This window comes from Amblyomma americanum, chromosome 2, assembly GCF_052857255.1.
Source record: "Amblyomma americanum isolate KBUSLIRL-KWMA chromosome 2, ASM5285725v1, whole genome shotgun sequence".
In the NCBI taxonomy this organism is placed as follows: Eukaryota; Metazoa; Arthropoda; class Arachnida; order Ixodida; family Ixodidae; genus Amblyomma; species Amblyomma americanum.
This window is the reverse complement of record NC_135498.1, coordinates 80855876-80873095: the sequence shown is the minus strand read 5'-3', so window position 1 is coordinate 80873095 and position 17220 is coordinate 80855876. Positions and strand designations below refer to the sequence as shown.

General features: G+C 46.8%; 1 protein-coding gene across 1 annotated transcript; it reads left to right on the top strand.

Moving 5' to 3' along the window:
* The first annotated feature begins 2666 nt into the window (after nt 1–2666).
* Nucleotides 2667–16031, top strand: LOC144119822 (T-box transcription factor TBX6-like). Its single transcript, XM_077652352.1, has 6 exons — nt 2667–2932; nt 7669–7942; nt 9858–10004; nt 11641–11705; nt 12891–12946; nt 15445–16031. Exons 1-6 carry the CDS (start codon nt 2667–2669, stop codon nt 16029–16031), a joined length of 1395 nt encoding a protein of 464 aa, XP_077508478.1.
* Nucleotides 16032–17220: the final 1189 nt, after the last annotated feature.

The following is a 17220-nucleotide window of genomic DNA, read 5'->3' as shown; positions in this document are numbered from 1 at the left end:
TCATGCAATTAATTAAAACGGGCTTAGACTAATTATAAAATAAAAGAAAGAGGATATCTCCAGTGAAATAACTTCGCATTGCATAAAATAGAAATGAAATAAAGTTATAAAGAAAATAAATGCCACACAGTGCGGAACCAAAACCAGTTAAAGGGGATCGGACTCAACGAGAACAGTGGAAAAAAGAAAATAGTAGCAGTCAGTGATTGGCTGACATCTCGCTGTTGACATTCAATTATACACGTCGCGCCATAGTGTGGTACACCCAAGAAAGTAATAACATTACGATTGATTGATTGATTGATTGATTGATCGATCGATCGATTGATTGATTGATTGATTGATTGACAGCAATCGCTCTCAGGCCTTCGCCCCGGGGCTGGTTGTGGTGTAAATGTACAGGGGGCTAGCCTTGCAGCGGCCTGTGGGCAATTGTTCCGCCTGAGTAATCGATTTAAATGATTACGTTGCTGCCACTGTTCCATAAGGCCGGTGTCTTCTAAATACTTCAAGAGTGATCGTGACACTGATCACCGATCAGGTCGGCAGCCCTCAGGGCACACGATGGACTTCGTCCAAGGGAGAGTTCAGTCCCCTCAAGCTTTCCAGGGTCGAGTTTTCCTGTGATAAAAAGGAAGGGGTGGCCATTTCTAAAGCAGAATGCAATTAAGGGTTGCTCATTGTGCTCTTTTGCCCGCCATGCTCGAACACAAACTTCAGAAAGCGGACGCACTTAAGTGAAGGAGCAACACCTACGTCTTTATATTGGTATCGCCGTAAATTTCAGTGTTATCACTACTTGAAGATGCCGTCTGCAGGTCGCTTATTGCATTTGCATTATTTTAACGGGCTAATTAAAGGTACACTGAGCACAACTGTATCCAATTTCTTTATCTTTGGAAAAGCGCTTGTGTTGGTCGTTCTGACTACGTTCGTGGTTGTCCGACAGCAAAAACGCAATTATTGCCGAGAAAAAAGCTTAAACATTTCCCGTATTTCTGAGAGTTGCACGCTAACACTTTCTTTTCCCGAAGCGGTTCTTTTGAAAGCATTTTGAAAGGTTGCGCTAGTCGACAAAAAAACGAAAGAAGGAGCAAAGTTTTAGCGACGGCTCGAACATAAGATGGCGCATCCAGCGGTGGGAAAATCAAGAAATCACAACTATAGCATTTTGGCGCTATAGTACACTCGAAATCGTGGTCACTTGTAGCAGAACGTTTCCTCCAGCTGGTTAGTTCATGATTTTCATAATTCATGATTTTCATTGCCAATGGCGCTCCCTCTGCATGGACGTAGTAACAAGAGCGAACATATGCGACAGAGGGACACGGGCTGACAGGACACAGGATAATTTTGAAGTTGCGCTTGTGTCCTATCGGTATGTGCACCCCGTCATGTGTCTGTGTTTACCGTTACAAAGTGGTCTATAGACAGTCTATAGACTTCTTATAGACTCTATTGCCTTTCTATAGATATTTCTTTTTGTCTATTCAAAGTCTGCAGACTGTCTATAGACAAACGTCTACTAAAAGTGTATGACCATAAATCTATAGATTGTCTATAAACTGTCTAGAGCATTTGTTGACTGTTCTCTATGGTTTGGCTATAGAGAGCATATAGACTTTACAGGTTTCGCAAAACGCTTTCCCGTTGTCGCCTTGTAAGGTCCACATCACTCGGAATGTTTACCTTCGTACGAGTCGTCACTATGTGCAGTAGAAGCCTTTTCCCGAAGGCTACGACTTTCTTCGTTATTATTTGTATCCGAAAATGCGTGGACTCATATTTCTTTTGTATGCAAAATGAAGTCACCTGCAAGCCTTTTAAGCAGTGCCGGCTTTAAATGTGCTCTTTTCAGGCAACGACAACCAGCACTACATAAGGGAGCGAAGTGCTTGACAGCGAGGGGAATGTAAGTTGAGTAATGTTAGAGTATGTTCTCTCACATATACTCAACTGCGGGGCAAGAAAATTTGGATTTAACGCGTAAGGCTATGACGCGATAGCGTTAATGGGCTAATGATTGCCCATATATGCGGAATTGGTCATTCTCGACTTTACATTCTAGATCCCTGGGAGTCCTCATACAACTCCTGGTTCAGTGGTACAGCGGTTAAGCGATGCAGCACTGCTGTACAAGATGTCAGGTGCTGCCACCTGTGGTATATATAAATGTACACTATAACCGAATCGGACCGCCTGGACGACCACGCGGTGGCAGAAACACGGCATCAGAGCAATGCGCGCTGTCGCTGACAACATTATTGCAGAAACACGACACTGGAGCGTAGGCCACCGGCGTACATTGTGTGAATTGGCATAGAAAATGAAAAAGTTGAAGACGCGCATAACTGTCTCCCTGGGTCAGTGGACGCCTCAATCGCGCTTTCAGGTACGTAGTGATGGTGTCCACCTGCAGAAAACTGCGTTTTATGGTGAAAATAAACTGATTGATTGATTGACTGATTGATTGATTGATTTGTTCGCCCTTAGCGCTGCTGAACCGCCAGTCATTTTTTTTTTCTCTGATCACTCGCTGCTCCTTCTGTTTGTGTTGATTTTGGCCCTATACGCATACTGCCGCCAAACATGCACTTGAAGCCAGCGTATCGTGACGTTGCTTGGCACGTGGTCAATGAACTCATGTCCCGTGAAATAACGCAGCGATGAAAATGGAGAGCCAGGACAGCGACTCCCGCGTCCGGCCGCTGAGGTCCGGGCTGTCGTCGCCCGTTACGACGCTGGCCGCCCCAGCGGGCCCGACGCCCAGCTTCCAGCCCTGGCTGGATCCTGCGCCGCTGCAGCCGCTCGTGTTCCAGGCGCAGGTGCCGTGCGCCTCGCTCGCCGGTGTCCAGGTGACGCTCGAGAACCGCCCCCTCTGGGAGAAGTTCTACGCCGCGGGCAACGAGATGATCATCACCAGGCCAGGAAGGTGAGGGCACCCCCCCCCCCACCCCCACCCCCCCGCACTGCGGTCATTCACCCTTGGACCCGCCGCGGTGGCTCAGGGGTTACGGCGCTCGGCTACTGATCCGGAGTTCCCGGGTTCGAACCCGACCGCGGCGGCTGCGTTTTTATGGAGGCAAAGCGCTAAGGCGCCCGTGTGCTGTGCGATGTCAGTGCCCGTTAAAGATCCCCAGGTGGTCGAAATTATTCCGGAGCCCTCCACTACGGCGCCCCTTTCTTCCTTTCCTCTTTCACTCCCTCCTTTATCCCTTCTCTTACGGCGCGGTTCAGGTGTCCAACAATATATGAGACAGATACTGCGCCATTTCCTTTCTCCAAAAACCAATTATTATTATTATTATTATTCACCCTTGGAATGCCGGGAAGTGGGATTGTCATATTTGGCTTGGCTGTTGATTGGCTGAACACCGGCGAGCTTTTCTTGCGGCAGTCGTCCCAGAATTATACTTTGCTAAATTGCATATGTACCTAATACCAAGTATTTAGCACGTCCAGAAAATTTCTTGTAGTCGATTGAAAAAAAGCATACAACTAAAATGGCCTTAATTTGCCCTAAATGGGGAGAATACCGGCACAGCTATATATTTTAGAAGCCGAACCCAACCTTCTCTTTTTCCAAACACTACCCAAGTCAGATATTGAGTTCACAGTACACCCAGGATTCCCGTAGTGGATGATCTTTGAAAAAAAAATGCTCAGACGATGACGCCTCTCTTTTTCCTCTATAGGCAGTTTTGTGAAACAAAGAAGGATGACATCCGTGCTGCTTTACAGCGGCAGTTGTCACGTGCTTTAACGAGGACGTACAAGTGTGAGCAGTATTAAAGGCAACGCTCAATTCGTCCTTGCGAACAAGATTGGTTTTTAGTTCTGCATCAAACTCGAAAAAGGGGCATTAAGCGGATTACGCGCCTAAAGGAGGGCTACATAATACTGATAGCTTTTTGCGTATGCTAGAGGAGTGTTAATTAAATTCATACTAAAAAGTGCACCCGCGTAAAACAGGTACGCTGTCAGCGCTCGGCGACTCAACCCTCTCTCTAGCTTTCCGAAACGGATCCTAAAAGAAGGGATCCATCCAGGACTTCTCTGGAAACCTCAGCATATTTTATCAACATTAAGAGCTCCACAACGTATGTATTTTATCAACATTGAGAACTAGCACACCTTTCTCTTCTTCACGTCATTCTCTCTTCAGTAGGAGTTCAACCCTTCACTACAGCCTTCGTAATTATTATACCCGCCTGAAAAATGTTCTATGGTGCAATAATCGCATACAGGCTTCGTCATACAAATCTCGTACAAGTTGTATGATACTGTATGACATCTGTATCAGAAATGAATTTTTTTTTGCAAAGATTGAGGGATATTTGTATGACATTTGTATGACAAGCTGTATGAGGTTGTTGCATCATACAACTTTTTTCTGTAGGGTATGCATGGACAGTATTCTCGGTATGGACAGGAATGAAATAACGGACAGCTAAAGGATAACCTAAAAATTACGAAGTCGGTGCATATGAAAAAGACGGTGTTATCTCCATTTCGGTAAACGTCGTTTCAAATGCACCAATCCGTTTATGTGCATTGCACCTCCCGAGCGAGGTCTCTGCAGGAGTAGCGATTGGCGACGCTATACACTTACCTTAACGTGTGCCTTAAACTACAGGACGTTTATGAAATTATGATACTACCAAGACTTATTAAATCTGTAAGAAAACGCAATAAGCATTTGTGAAGGGCTCAAAACAAAATATTTAAGACGTTCTAACAACAACAAAATTAATAGGTTGTTACTTTCCCAGTATCGCCGGAGACATGTATTCTTGTGTGATGAGCCATGCTTTACTGTCTTCCCATGTGGCCACAGTCGGTGACCTTGGAAGCGCGTAAATTGAACCAAAGGTCAGAGCAATCGCACACTAGGTGAAAATGAGTAGTAAAAAAGTGATCGACGCGGCCGTGTGGGGACCAAGTGCAAAATCACCCAACTGTTTTGTGATATCGGTGCGCTCCGAAATACCCGAGGCAGTCGAAATTAATCCGGGGCCCTCCACTGTACACTCTAAACATAAAGGAGTAAAAATTGAGTAATCTGTGTCAGGGAGTAATCTGGACAGGATACTCTCTTTTTACTCCACCCTGCCTCCCATCACTTTCTCCTTCCTTCGCTCCTCCCTCCCCACGGCGCGAGTCGGGTGTCCACCGTGTAGTTAGGAAGTTTCCTTTCCTCACGAAACATTTCTGTTGGCATTTTCACCGAGCTCAACACGCTCTCCCCGAGAGCATGTTGTTTTTACTTCTATGTTTTGCCAAATTATTCGCCATCTGAAATGATTACTCAGTTATTTCCCCGCCTTGAGAAAAAAAGAAAAAAATAGCAATAGCTCTCTGTGCCCTCCTTAGTTTCAAAAGCTGCTGGCTTCCTTCGTGCGCGAGATGTTCCGGCTCACTTGTGCTAGCTCATTTTACTTTTATTTAAAGAAACTTAGGCTTGTTTATTCACTGAGGCTACCTGTAACCGAATTGCTCATTTCATAGGGGCGCGCTTAGCATTGCGGCGCGACAGCGCATAGTCACTTCAAAAAATTTTAAATCTCGCGGCTGAACGGCTGTTTTAAAAAGAAAAGGAACCACATTCAAGTTACTAAGAAGCAAACGACCGAAAAAACGGCCATTTCTCAACATGCTGTACAACTTCCCGACTGAAAAAAATTTGCGCTTTTATTTTAACGATTTAAAAGTTAGTTAATTTATTTCAATTAATTATCAAATCAATCCAGTTTATACTTTATGGTGATCTGGTCAAGACGACTGCTTACAATGTTGTGTTCGTCGAACCATCGTAGAACGTGTTGCCTTTTTTTTAAATTTTGGAGCAACTTCGCTGGAACACCCTGTACGTTGCATGCCCCGGGGAAGCGAACCGCGAAAAAAGGGGCGCCCGTCGTCAGCACAAGCAGGGGCTTCAGCGAAGGCACGTGCTCGCACAGCGCGGCGACACTCGCTGAAAGCCGCACTGCAGCGATGACAGCGGGTCGTTTTTCCGGTGGCATTCGCCGTTCAGAAAAGGGTTGAACGGCCCCCAAACGCCGACGAGCTTTCCTCGTTGAAAGCGCACCGACATGGAAGGCGGAGGACGCAAAAAAGAAATAAATAAAAAAGGTGTACCGGGGGCGTAAACAAAGCGAGCGACGTGCGGAAAACGACCGCAGCGAAACCTTTCGACTCCCCTATTCGAGTGGCTCGTCTTCGCGCGCGCCAGGAGCCCGTTTTCTTTTTTCTTTTTTCCCCTTCTGCTCGGTTATTGCATTTTGTGTATGTTTTTGATCGTGCCGGTGCACTCTGACTCCTTGTTGTCCCCCGGTCTCCAAATGAGGCGGACGATTTCGCAGTCGTTTTTCAGGGCTCTTTTGTAGGCCGGCTACATTTGCGAAAAACCGGCGGTTGCTTTCGCTATTTCTGCTTGCTTGCTTTTTGTTCTTTTTCTGTATTTTTCGTGCTTATACTCCATGTCGTTCGCGTGCCCCTGACCCTGCTGACGATCCTTCCTCTCCCGCACCACAGGGCGCCACGTATCGTCACTTATTCTTGCAGCTGAAAGCACCCGTGGCATCGTCCGTCTCGTGTCGTCTGCCGTCCATTTCACTTTCAGAACGTGCGCCGCCTCTCAAGGCAGTCTCAAGGCTCTCGCTTCCTGTACTTCTATGAGAAGAGCCATAGCGCTGGGGCTGCCCCGTTTGGTGGAGCACTTTTTTGGGGCCCCTGGTGGGGGGATGAGGGTTCAGTCATAAGCCAGGATTAGTTTTAAGGTCCTGCCGAAAAATATCCGGTACAAGTCTCTGGACAAGATTCTGTACGAAAGCGCACTCCTGTTCTCTCTAAATCTGCTCTTTTTTTACTTTCCTTTGCTTTTCGCACAGCAGTGTTACATTATGTTTTCATATGTACATTTAGTTATAGTACAATACTCTGGATAATGTTGCTTGTTGTTATGTAACTGTTATTGCGGGGAGCGACTGCTGACGCGCCACTGTTGCTGCACCATCGGCGCCCTATGAGGCCAGGGCCTAGTCAGGTGGACATGTTCCCTCCTTTTACCCTGCCTCAAGGGCAAAAACTTTGTATTACCTCAATAAATAATTCATTCAAAACAAACAAATCATCTCAACAGATTCACTGCCCCAGTCCTTGCTTCACTCACTCACTCACTCACTCACTCACTCACTCACTCACTCACTCACTCACTCACTCACTCACTCACTCACTCACTCACTCACTCACTCACTCACTCACTCACTCACTCACTCACTCACTCACTCACTCACTCACTCATTTAGCGCTTGAGTGACGAAGACGGAAGGAGAACAAACACGACACATTAAGGTTTCAATCGCTGGACGTGCACGCGTACACAGTCAGCAACAAACTGTTCACTTCGCTTGTGCTTGCTGGCATGACACGCGGGGCTCAACGTCCGAGCACCACCCATGTTCTGGGTGTGGTGCAGCCGGAGGCGTTTGTGTGCATTCAGCTACAATCGTATCCCTTAAGCAGTTGTACAACGTATTATAACGCGCGGCAGCATACGCTCGTAATATGCTCCTCCTAATGCAGATGGACGCAATATTCAGTCGTACTGAACCATTGCCTTAGCGTACAGGGTTACTGACCTGCCCCACCCTGCCGCCATGATCGCAGGCGCATGTTTCCCGTGCTCCGAGTCAAGGTGAGCCACATGGAGAGCAGCACGTACTACATGCTGCTGGTGGACCTGGTTCCGGCCGACAACTTCCGCTACCGCTTCCTGGGCAACTGCTGGCTGCCCGTGGAGACGGCCGAGAGTGACTCTGGCGCCGAGCCGCGGCTCTACCTGCACGAGCATGGGCCCTGCCTCGGATCCCAGTGGGAGCTCAGGCCGGTCGACTTTGGCGCCATCAAGCTCACCAACCAGAGCTACAACGCCCAGCACCAGGCAAGCAGCGCCGCTCTGCGGTCAAACACTGTGCGAGGCGGGGAAACGAGACCACAGGAACAGAGGAATGGCGCGAGAAAACAGGACAGCAGAAGACACATACGCGTCATCTGCTGTCCTGTTCTTTTTGTTTTTCGCGCCATTCTTTCAGTCCTGAAATCACGTATACTAACCGGTCCAAATAGCCGCACTTCTCAAACGAGCTAAGATGTGTGTAGTATATTCCCTTCCTATTCGAGAACAAAAATTATGGGAATTATAGGGTTTATTTTTTATTTTATCTGCTTATTTGACAGATAGTGAGCTGCTCGGCGGAAATGCAGATATTTTAGCCTGAGTGTTTAATCCGTTCACACACGCTGCTGTGCACCCAGGACGAGAATTGGAGAGAAGGGGAGAAGAAAACAGTAAAAAAAATTTAAAAACACACATAAGTTGGGGTCTTGCAGTCGGAGTGTATAAGAATTTAAAAGAGGGTGCACAAAATTATTCTAATGTTCTTCAAATATTTATTGGTATTGGAAGTACATTCCGCTTGTTTAATAACCATCCCTTCCTCATCTTCGTCTTATTGGTGCTTTTTGACCGAATATATTTATTTCTTTAAATGCACTGCCGCCTCTCCTATAAAACGATGGCCAGCGTAGGGAGGTCATGTGCAGTTTTATACTAAACTATGGAAACAAAGCGCAACAATACGCAGCGCAGATTGAGCTGCAGCAATACACAATTCTACTAGATTTAGGAACTAGTAAACGTAGTGTAAAATGACAGTTAACCGCTGTACATCCCGAAGGCGTGTTTCACATCACTGTAAGAAGTTATTAAAAGATATGCTGCTAGTTACACATGTGGGCAGGTTAGTCCACTCTCTATTAGCCAGTGGGGAAAGTTGAGTATCCGAAACAGACGATGTTAATATGTTATTCTTTCAATGATTGTGAATGCTTAGCCTTCGTTGCTCTCGTTTATGGTTCAGATATAAAAAAAAAACGGGAAATTTCTGTGTGTAAATAAAAGTCTATAGGTCACCGTGAGTCACATTTCTCTCACCAGATGTAGTAACAGCACTGCCAAGGAAAGGACAAGAGCAACAAGAGAGTGGCCGATGAGCACGGAGGTTAGAACAGGAAACGGGAAGCGTTTGAAAGGGTTCTTTCTACCGGTTGCGATGGCTAACTTATTTCCTTATTTCGCGAAATGAATTCGAGACAGGTGTAGTTACTATGAAAAGAATAAAGGAACAAAGGGAAGGATCTGGCATTATAAATGCCGCAGATACGTCTAGTCATACAATATAGTAGCTGGACCGCACTCGCGAAGAGCTGGTAGTCTTCGGTGGTTGCAGTTCGTACGGGAAAGTCATTCCACTCGCCGATGTTCGCGGTAAAAACTACTGGAAGAAAGTGTGTCGGTTCCGCAGGATGAGATGCCGGCCGTATCAGCATAATCTGTTCGAGATGAAATATGATATGGTAGAGAAATAGGTTCGCTGCAGAGCGATCAAATATCTTGTGAAACAAAAAGAAGCGGGAGATTTAGCGGCGCTAAATAAGGGTGGCATGTTAAGGTTGGACGTCATATAGCAGCTTTGGAAAGCATGAAACGGACCCCTTTATTAATGCGAAATCATTATACGGCTCTTCATACCACGCGATATTGCCCTAGGCACACCGTATCTAGGTCATTTTATCTGAAAGGTCAAAGGTCGAGGCCTCAGAGAGCCATCGGTTTTTTCAGGATTGTTAGTGCTTTCACACTAAAAAAAAAAAAAGACGGCGACGTGAGAAAACTGAAACTTATACGACGAAATCCTGCTTCGCGAACCTCTGTCTCTTGGAAAAAAGCAGCCGCTGCATTTTATGAGCGGCGCCTCTGCGCTGTTTCTAATCGTGCCTGCATGCATGTCTTGCAGATCAAGCTGCAGTCGATGCGCAAGTACGTGCCCCGCGTGCACGTGTTCGCAGGCAGCGACGTGCAGCATCTCGACTACCGGCGCTTCAAGACCTTCGTCTTCCCGGAGACGAGCTTCATCTCGGTCACCTCCTACCAGAGCGAGCAGGTGGGCGCACTTTTCGTAAACTAATCGCGCATGTGATGTTAGCTCATAAACCTGGCTGAGATACTTGCGTGTTAAAAAGGGTTTTAGCATAGTGTTACCGCTACCGTATGCCCCTCTACCGCCAGCCGGCATCAGTGCAAATGCAAATGGACAAAAGGGGCCAAGTTCGCCGGCACCTGGCCAGCACCTGGCCCATCGGTCCAGCTGAGCATGCGCTGTTGGTGCCCCGCTAGGGCCAGCGCCGTAGGCGGCTGCCGGGGTTGCTATGAGGTAGCGGCACACGGTTATACTATGCTGAAGCTGTCCATTGTCAAGTGCGGTGCGTGCGATAGAGAACGTGATTTAACATTATAAGCTTTTTAAGTTAAAGTCCGCGTAATTTAGAGTCTGTCGCCCATATGAAAAACAGCGAGAGGTAGATAGACACAGAGAGAAGACTTCTTAATGAAAAAGCGCAAACTTTAGGCGAAAGAATAACTTGTTTGCCATAAACGATCATCTATGTGGAAATGGGGATCGCAGGCGTAAATAACCACCATAGTCTTACTTACTAGAGTCTTAAAAGGGGGTCGGGGCATAACAGCGCGGAATATGCTAGTAACTAATGGTGTTCCCCTTTGCGCAAGCAAAGATGTCTCGTTCTAGTAACAGGTGGAATCAGTTCGATTTGAGATGGATCTAAAAACTAATTGAAGCTTGTCTGGCGAGCAGGTTGTTCATACCAACTCACTCGTACCTCATCAAGAAATCAGCAGTTGGAAGTGCGTGCCCTTTCTTGCCCCGTTTTTGTTTCACGCTGTTCATGTGGTAATTGAGCATGGTTTATGAAAAGTAAGTTTTTGATGAAGTTCAAAAACTGAACGTAATCTGAAGGTCCTGCGTATGATTGCGCAGCTTGCCTGTCATGGAATGTGCGCACTTCCAGGTCGGAAATTGCTTTTGCGGAATAACCACAAAGTGAACAAGGGAGGGAAAAACCTCAGGGCACTTGCCGACGTTTCGACAAGGGACTGGTCTTCATCTTGCCGAAACGTTGGCAAGCACCCTGAGGTGCCCCCCCCCCCCCCCCCCTCTTGTTCACTTTGTGATTATAAAGAACCATTTGACCAACCTGTCTCTTCTTGCAGAATAAATTTGATAAGCGCGATGAATGAATTGCTAGGATATAGCTGTGTGTTTATCGCTCATCTCAGTTCTTTAATGCGAGGGCACTACGTCACAAGGTCTAACCGGCTTACAGAGTTTGTGTGAAGCTTGACAATGAAGGTTACCTTGGCCACTGGCCACTTCTCTGGCCACTGCACGAGGGCCGCAGCCGATCACGCCTCGTGTTAAACTGCAACACGCTATCGTGCTGTGCATTACACATCGTCAACTTCCATCAGCTGTGCGAACTGATGAGATCAGCTTAACATCGATCAATGCTTAACCTGAGCATTATATCGTCGCCAGACGTGCCGACAACCCAGCAAAGCAAAACCATGAACCATACAGGCTAGACACATGGTTTCGCAAGTCTACTCAGTTTAAAACTGAGTAGACCACCTTACCACCTAGAAAACCTTATCACCTTTTATATACAACGCATCGAGCAAATTTTGATCAATATAATCCTTCCTTCTTTTCTGGTTTCCAGATAATTGCCCTGAAGATCCAGAATAACCCGTACGCCAGATCATTCTGCACCAACGGCGACAGAAGGTAAAAAAAAAAAGTTATCTTCGAGCTGAGGAAACTCCAAGAAAGTTTTGTTTTTCGAAAAAATCCATTCTGTGACTATTTCTGGCTATGTTTATGTTTGTATGGCAGCAAAAGACGTAAATTTATTGCTGACAAAATTACTTTAAAAGAATTTTCCCGCCGCTCGATTCAAACTTGTGATATCTACACCAAAATGGACTCCATGATCGTCTGGAGTGATTGTCGGTGTAGCCTAGTATCAGTGATCCGCGTCAAAAAACGCTGTAGACGCGCGCAGTTTACTTGTCAAATGAACCGGTGATGGCAACGTTTGTATTTTATTTTTTGCTTTTTTCTGGCTGATAAAAACTCTGCTTTCAGTGATTGCCGGGGGTCTTCATCGTGTGAATGCTGTAATGTGAATCTGGGTTCAACTTAAACTGAGGCCAACGCAGCGAGCTATAGAAAGGAAAAATTATAGGCGTGACGTTAAGAAACAGGAATAGGGCCGAGTGGGTCGGGGAACAAATGCGGATTAGTGACATCCTACACTCTAAACACGAATACGCCTATATGGGAGTAAAAAGGGAGTTAACCGTCCTCTATCACACTCACTTTCATAAAAGAGAGTGCATAAGAGGACTCCTTGTTCCCTCTAGACTCTTTTTTTCAGTTTAGAGTGTAGCCGATATCAAAAAGAAAGAATGGGCTTGGGCAGTGCATGTAATGCGAAAGCAAGGTAACCGCTGGTCCTTAAGAGTAATGGACTGGATACCAAGGAAAGGCGAGCGTAGCAGCGGGCGGCAGAGGGTTAGGCGGGCGGATGAGATTTAGAAGTTTGCGAGGATAAGGTGACCGCAGCTGGCAGCACAGGACGGGGTTAATTGCAGACATATGAGAGGCCTTTGTCCTGCTGTGGGTGTAGTCAGGCTGCTGCTGCCGCTGCTCTTGATGATGATGATGAACATATCGCTAAAAGCCAACTTCGGTTTATCCTCAGCGGCGCTGTAAACCTGTTAAACTTACTCTGGTGGTCCACTGCATAAGCTCTTTTATTATTTTGTTCACCGCGTCTTTTGCGTGAGATTCACATCTCCCATGCAGAGAAATAGATTTGCCCAACAATATCCCAGCGTGTCGGGGCTTAACAGTGGATTTCCCGACTACGTTTACTTACAATCTTCCACTTTTCTTTTTGTCGTTTAGGAGTGTCCTCAAGCGCCTGCTGGAAGAAGAATCAGCCTCTGACGAAGATATTAACGGTGAGTGCCGAAGGTTTACTGATCGCAGTGTGCCGATGAAGCGAGGGGAATTAACACAGTTCACTGAAAGTCGTAGAGAAAGATGTTTAGAAAAATTGACGGGCGATCATACAACGCGATGCGACAAATCTGCGACACTAGGGTGTCAATCGTTTCGACTCTGCCTGAGCTTCGCGCTTTCTACGCATTGTCTCCGCTTCGGGTGCTCGCACCGCTGAGTCTTCCTCTTCCCGCTGTCGCCTTAGCCGCTGCAAATCGGTGCTCCACGCACACCGGGCTGTCGCGACGTCTTCGCTAGACGAGGGACCCAACGGAAGCTCGAGCCGCATTTGCGATTCGATCCTGGCGCCCCTGTTAAATGTCGCTTCTCCGCAGCATTGGTCACGTTGCGGCAAAGCAACCCTTTCAATAGAAGGAGGCGATGGAGCAAGTTCCTGAGATAATAGCATTCGCACTTTTCCCTTTTTTTATTATTCGTTTATTTATACACTTCGCAAAATTCTTTACCAACTTCCATCCCCCCACTCCTGGTATGTGGTCTGCTACGGCTGTGATGGTTATGTCGGTAGGGTAAGTTAACTTACTGGCAGTATAGCGGAGGTGGCGACCACACTCCCATGCGAAACCCTCCCTGCGTTCTTGCTAACCTCGGTGGCAGCCATTATGGCAATGCCTCTTCATTTCCAGCCACTGCTATGAGGACCAATTTCAATGCAAGTGTGGTGTGCTAATCTGGCGACGTCGATCATCGCACGTCAGGATATTCTAACTTACCACCATGGCCGCTACTAACAGAAAAATGAAACTTACAGGCGTCATTTTTGTGTCGATTTTAAGACCAAGGCAACCGAAAGTAAAAAAAGTAAAAGTTATATTTGAGAAGATTTCAAAGCTTGTGGAAACAGTGCGCTTTAATTTTGTGCATCTTTGTGTGCAAACTTTCTCTAAGGGAACAAACTGAGCTTACCATACTTCTGCAGGCAGTCATGTCGGCACCGTAATGAATCCGCGGAGGGTTCGCACCGGAACTCTTTAATCATACTATTTGATAAACACCGCTGAGAAACGTGGCTGTTCCCAACGGCCACTTCGCAAACGTTAACGGACGGTGGCGCCGCCTATGAGCTGGAAAGCCAGCCATTGGTGACAGCAGTAGCTTTCGATTTCTCTATTATATTTCTGACTTGAGCCGGTCTGAGCAGTTCGTGTAAACGCCACATGTGGCGTGACGGTCGGCTCCTGGACTTCAGTCCAATCAGAGTGCCAGATTTTGATACGTGAGATATATGGAGAATTTCTCCACTATTTTAATCACAGCTCTCGTTACCACCACCACATCTAGCATCAGTTAGAAAGCAGTGATGCAGAACGAGTCTGGGGAAGATAGAAACCTCGGGTCTCAGAGATGACAGGTTGGCAAACTAAATATTTTATATGTGCAGAAAAAGAATGAAAGCCCTGCATAACGAGTAAAGCCTTTCACCAATCTCTCGGTCGATGTCGGCATCTGGGAAGTTGCTAAGACGTTGCATACATGAAGAGTAATGCAGGTGTAGGACGTCAGATTTGTTTGGAAATGTCTCCCTGCAGTACAGCGTATTGTACTGACTGCAAACGCTGTTTCTACGTGCAGAAGCTCTCCGTCTTGGCGCAGCATTCATTCTTGTTGCTAATAATGTTGAAACCGCAGGGAAAGACTAAATGTCGAAAACACTGGCCTCATTTTCACATAAGACTCACTTTAAAACCAAACTGAATGCTGAAAGTCACATGTCACACTGACCTTGGGAGTGGCTTACACCTCTACAATAGTAGCCTAGAAAAATCGGAGGGGAAACCTAAGCTCCGCCTTAAGGATATGACGCAATAGCGTTAATGAGTTAATGCCCACATATGCAGAATTGGTCATCCCAACTCTGCAGTCATATGTCCCTGGGAGTCCTCACACCGCTACTGGCGCAGAGATGCAGCGGTGAGGCTACGCGATGGCAGGTGCTGCCAACGGTGTGGCTTGTGCGACCCAAGTTGCCCTTCCCGAGAAACCTCTCGTGATTAATCATTAATATAACTGCCACCTGGCACGGTGGTTATTTTGCCCAAAATATGATGGGTAGGTTGCGAAGACCCTCGCAAGATCACGCGACCCAGCTTGCCCACCTAGATCGCTTCTCCGGGGGTGGCTGCCTGAGCCACCCTACGCCACCCTATTTATCGCTCACCACGCCGAAAACGCTGATAACGCCGACGCCCAACTTTCGACGTAACGGGGCCTTTAACGTAATCGCGTTAAAAATGAACTAGTGAAGCAGTTGCATCCTAATCGTCCCTGAATAAATCACTAACACTGAGCACCCATCAAGTTCTAGAATAGCCGCCTTTATTTATCGGAGGAGGAGGGATTTTGTACAGGCAAACGTGTTAAAAATTTTTCTGTAATACAACTGCATGCACTGCAGCTAATTCGTTGCCTTTTTTTCTTCTATTTTGTCATTGCGTAGGAAACAGCAGCAAGTTCCGTCCACTGATCTCCCTGGACGGCCCCGAAGTGCCTCGGAGCTCGCCTCCTCGCAACATCACCGCCACGACCGCGACCCAGCAGCGCGTCCTCAACTCGTGCCCTGCGCTGGTGACCTCTCCCGCTATCCCGCCGTACCCTTGTCCTTACTCCCCACAACCCTGCTTCTCGTACCCTGCGTACGCGACCTGTCTGGACTGGTGCCCTCCTCTCTACGGCCTCGGCCACCAGCCCTACGGCTACGCCGATGCCGTCGGACCGTGCCGTTCGTACGTGCCTTCCCCGTACCTGAGCCCAGCTGCAACGGCTTCATTGCTGCCACCAATATACCTGCCGACTCTCAGCGCTAGCCAATCAGTGGGCGCCGTGTCAGTGACGTCCGGTTTATCGGTGACGTCTAGTCTGTCAGCGTCGTCTGCTGCTGCCACCTCACTGCTGTCGTCGGCGACTTCACCAATGTCGTCTGCGGCGACGGTGTCGTCGGCAACACCTTCATTCCCCATTATGTCACTATCGTCTGCTGACGGCACAGCAGCGTCTCAGCCCTCACTGAGTAACGCCACGTTGTGACCGAAGTTGTAAGCGTGTCAAACAGTAGGGTGCCGACGTGTCCCTTCGTTGCGAGTCAAGTGTGTGCACGAATCAAACGAAGCTGAATGCATGATATGCCAACTGCCTGCACAAACTGCCCACTTCATGTTTGTGACAGCGACCGATCGTGTAAAAAAAAATAAGTGGTGAAGCATGAATGAATAACTCAACGAGAAATGTGTTTGCGAACACTGTTTCACACTGTATTGTTTTTAGCCGCTTTCATGGAATGACTGCTGGGCGAACGTTCGATCCAAGATCTCAGATGTTTCAGAAGGATCTACCTCTTATACGTACAAACTTTAGCATTCATTGTGTAAGCAATGCGTTCAGTTTTGATTCAAGCCAATGTCTTGCCGACCTTTTGGTAGCGTCGTTACGTTTCGTCTTCTTTTTCTTTGCTTATGAGATAAAGTTTCAATAGCTTTCCGTCCAAACTCCCACTGAAAAGCAGATATCAACTCTGAGAGTTGCGCATACGTCTCGTATTTTCTGATGTCACGCTCTTACTATGAATAAACTTAGACGCATAAGAGAATAATATATGCTGCATGGAGCAGATGCTATAACACGTCAAGTGTCATTGTTCTCAGATGCTACCTTTCGTGTCCTCATATTCACGAGTATACACTTGAAATACCATGCTAGAATGAAAGTTGCGAGAGTAATCAACTACACTTGTGACCATCATGTGCCTTCGTTTCGTATGTACTCAAATTCGGTCACGTGCAATAAGCATTACACGTATTATTACACGCCCATGTACGTAGCACTAGCAAGTACAAGCGTAATTCTACCCAAGACGATGCCGCCTATACGTATTTTTCCCCATGTTTCTTTATCCTTCTTTTGCCTGTCGTTGAATTTCCATATTTATCATATATACGCGCAAAAAGAGCTTTAACAGCGCGATTGTCGTCAATAAATTATTTATATACATTTCAAGTTGAATTTTATCTTGTTTCTCTACTTGTGCCACTCGCATCACTTCATGAATTGACGTTTATAAAACCGTTTACTGAATTTTTTTTTTTCACTGCTTTGTGACGTAGACCAGAAAATTCATGATTTTATGATGATGATAAATTTTTATGGCGCACGGACATCTGTGGCCAAACATTGCTACGTCACAAATGTGTTTTCTCGTACAGAAAGTGGGGTAAAAGAC

Coding starts and splice junctions, on each gene's coding strand:
- LOC144119822 (XM_077652352.1), top strand. CDS start 2,667: ATGAAAATGGAGAGCCAGGACAGCGACTCCCGCGTCCGGCCGCTGAGG. Junction 2,933..7,668: donor ATCATCACCAGGCCAGGAAG/GTGAGGGCACCC, acceptor CCATGATCGCAG/GCGCATGTTTCCCGTGCTCC. Junction 12,947..15,444: donor CTCTGACGAAGATATTAACG/GTGAGTGCCGAA, acceptor GTCATTGCGTAG/GAAACAGCAGCAAGTTCCGT.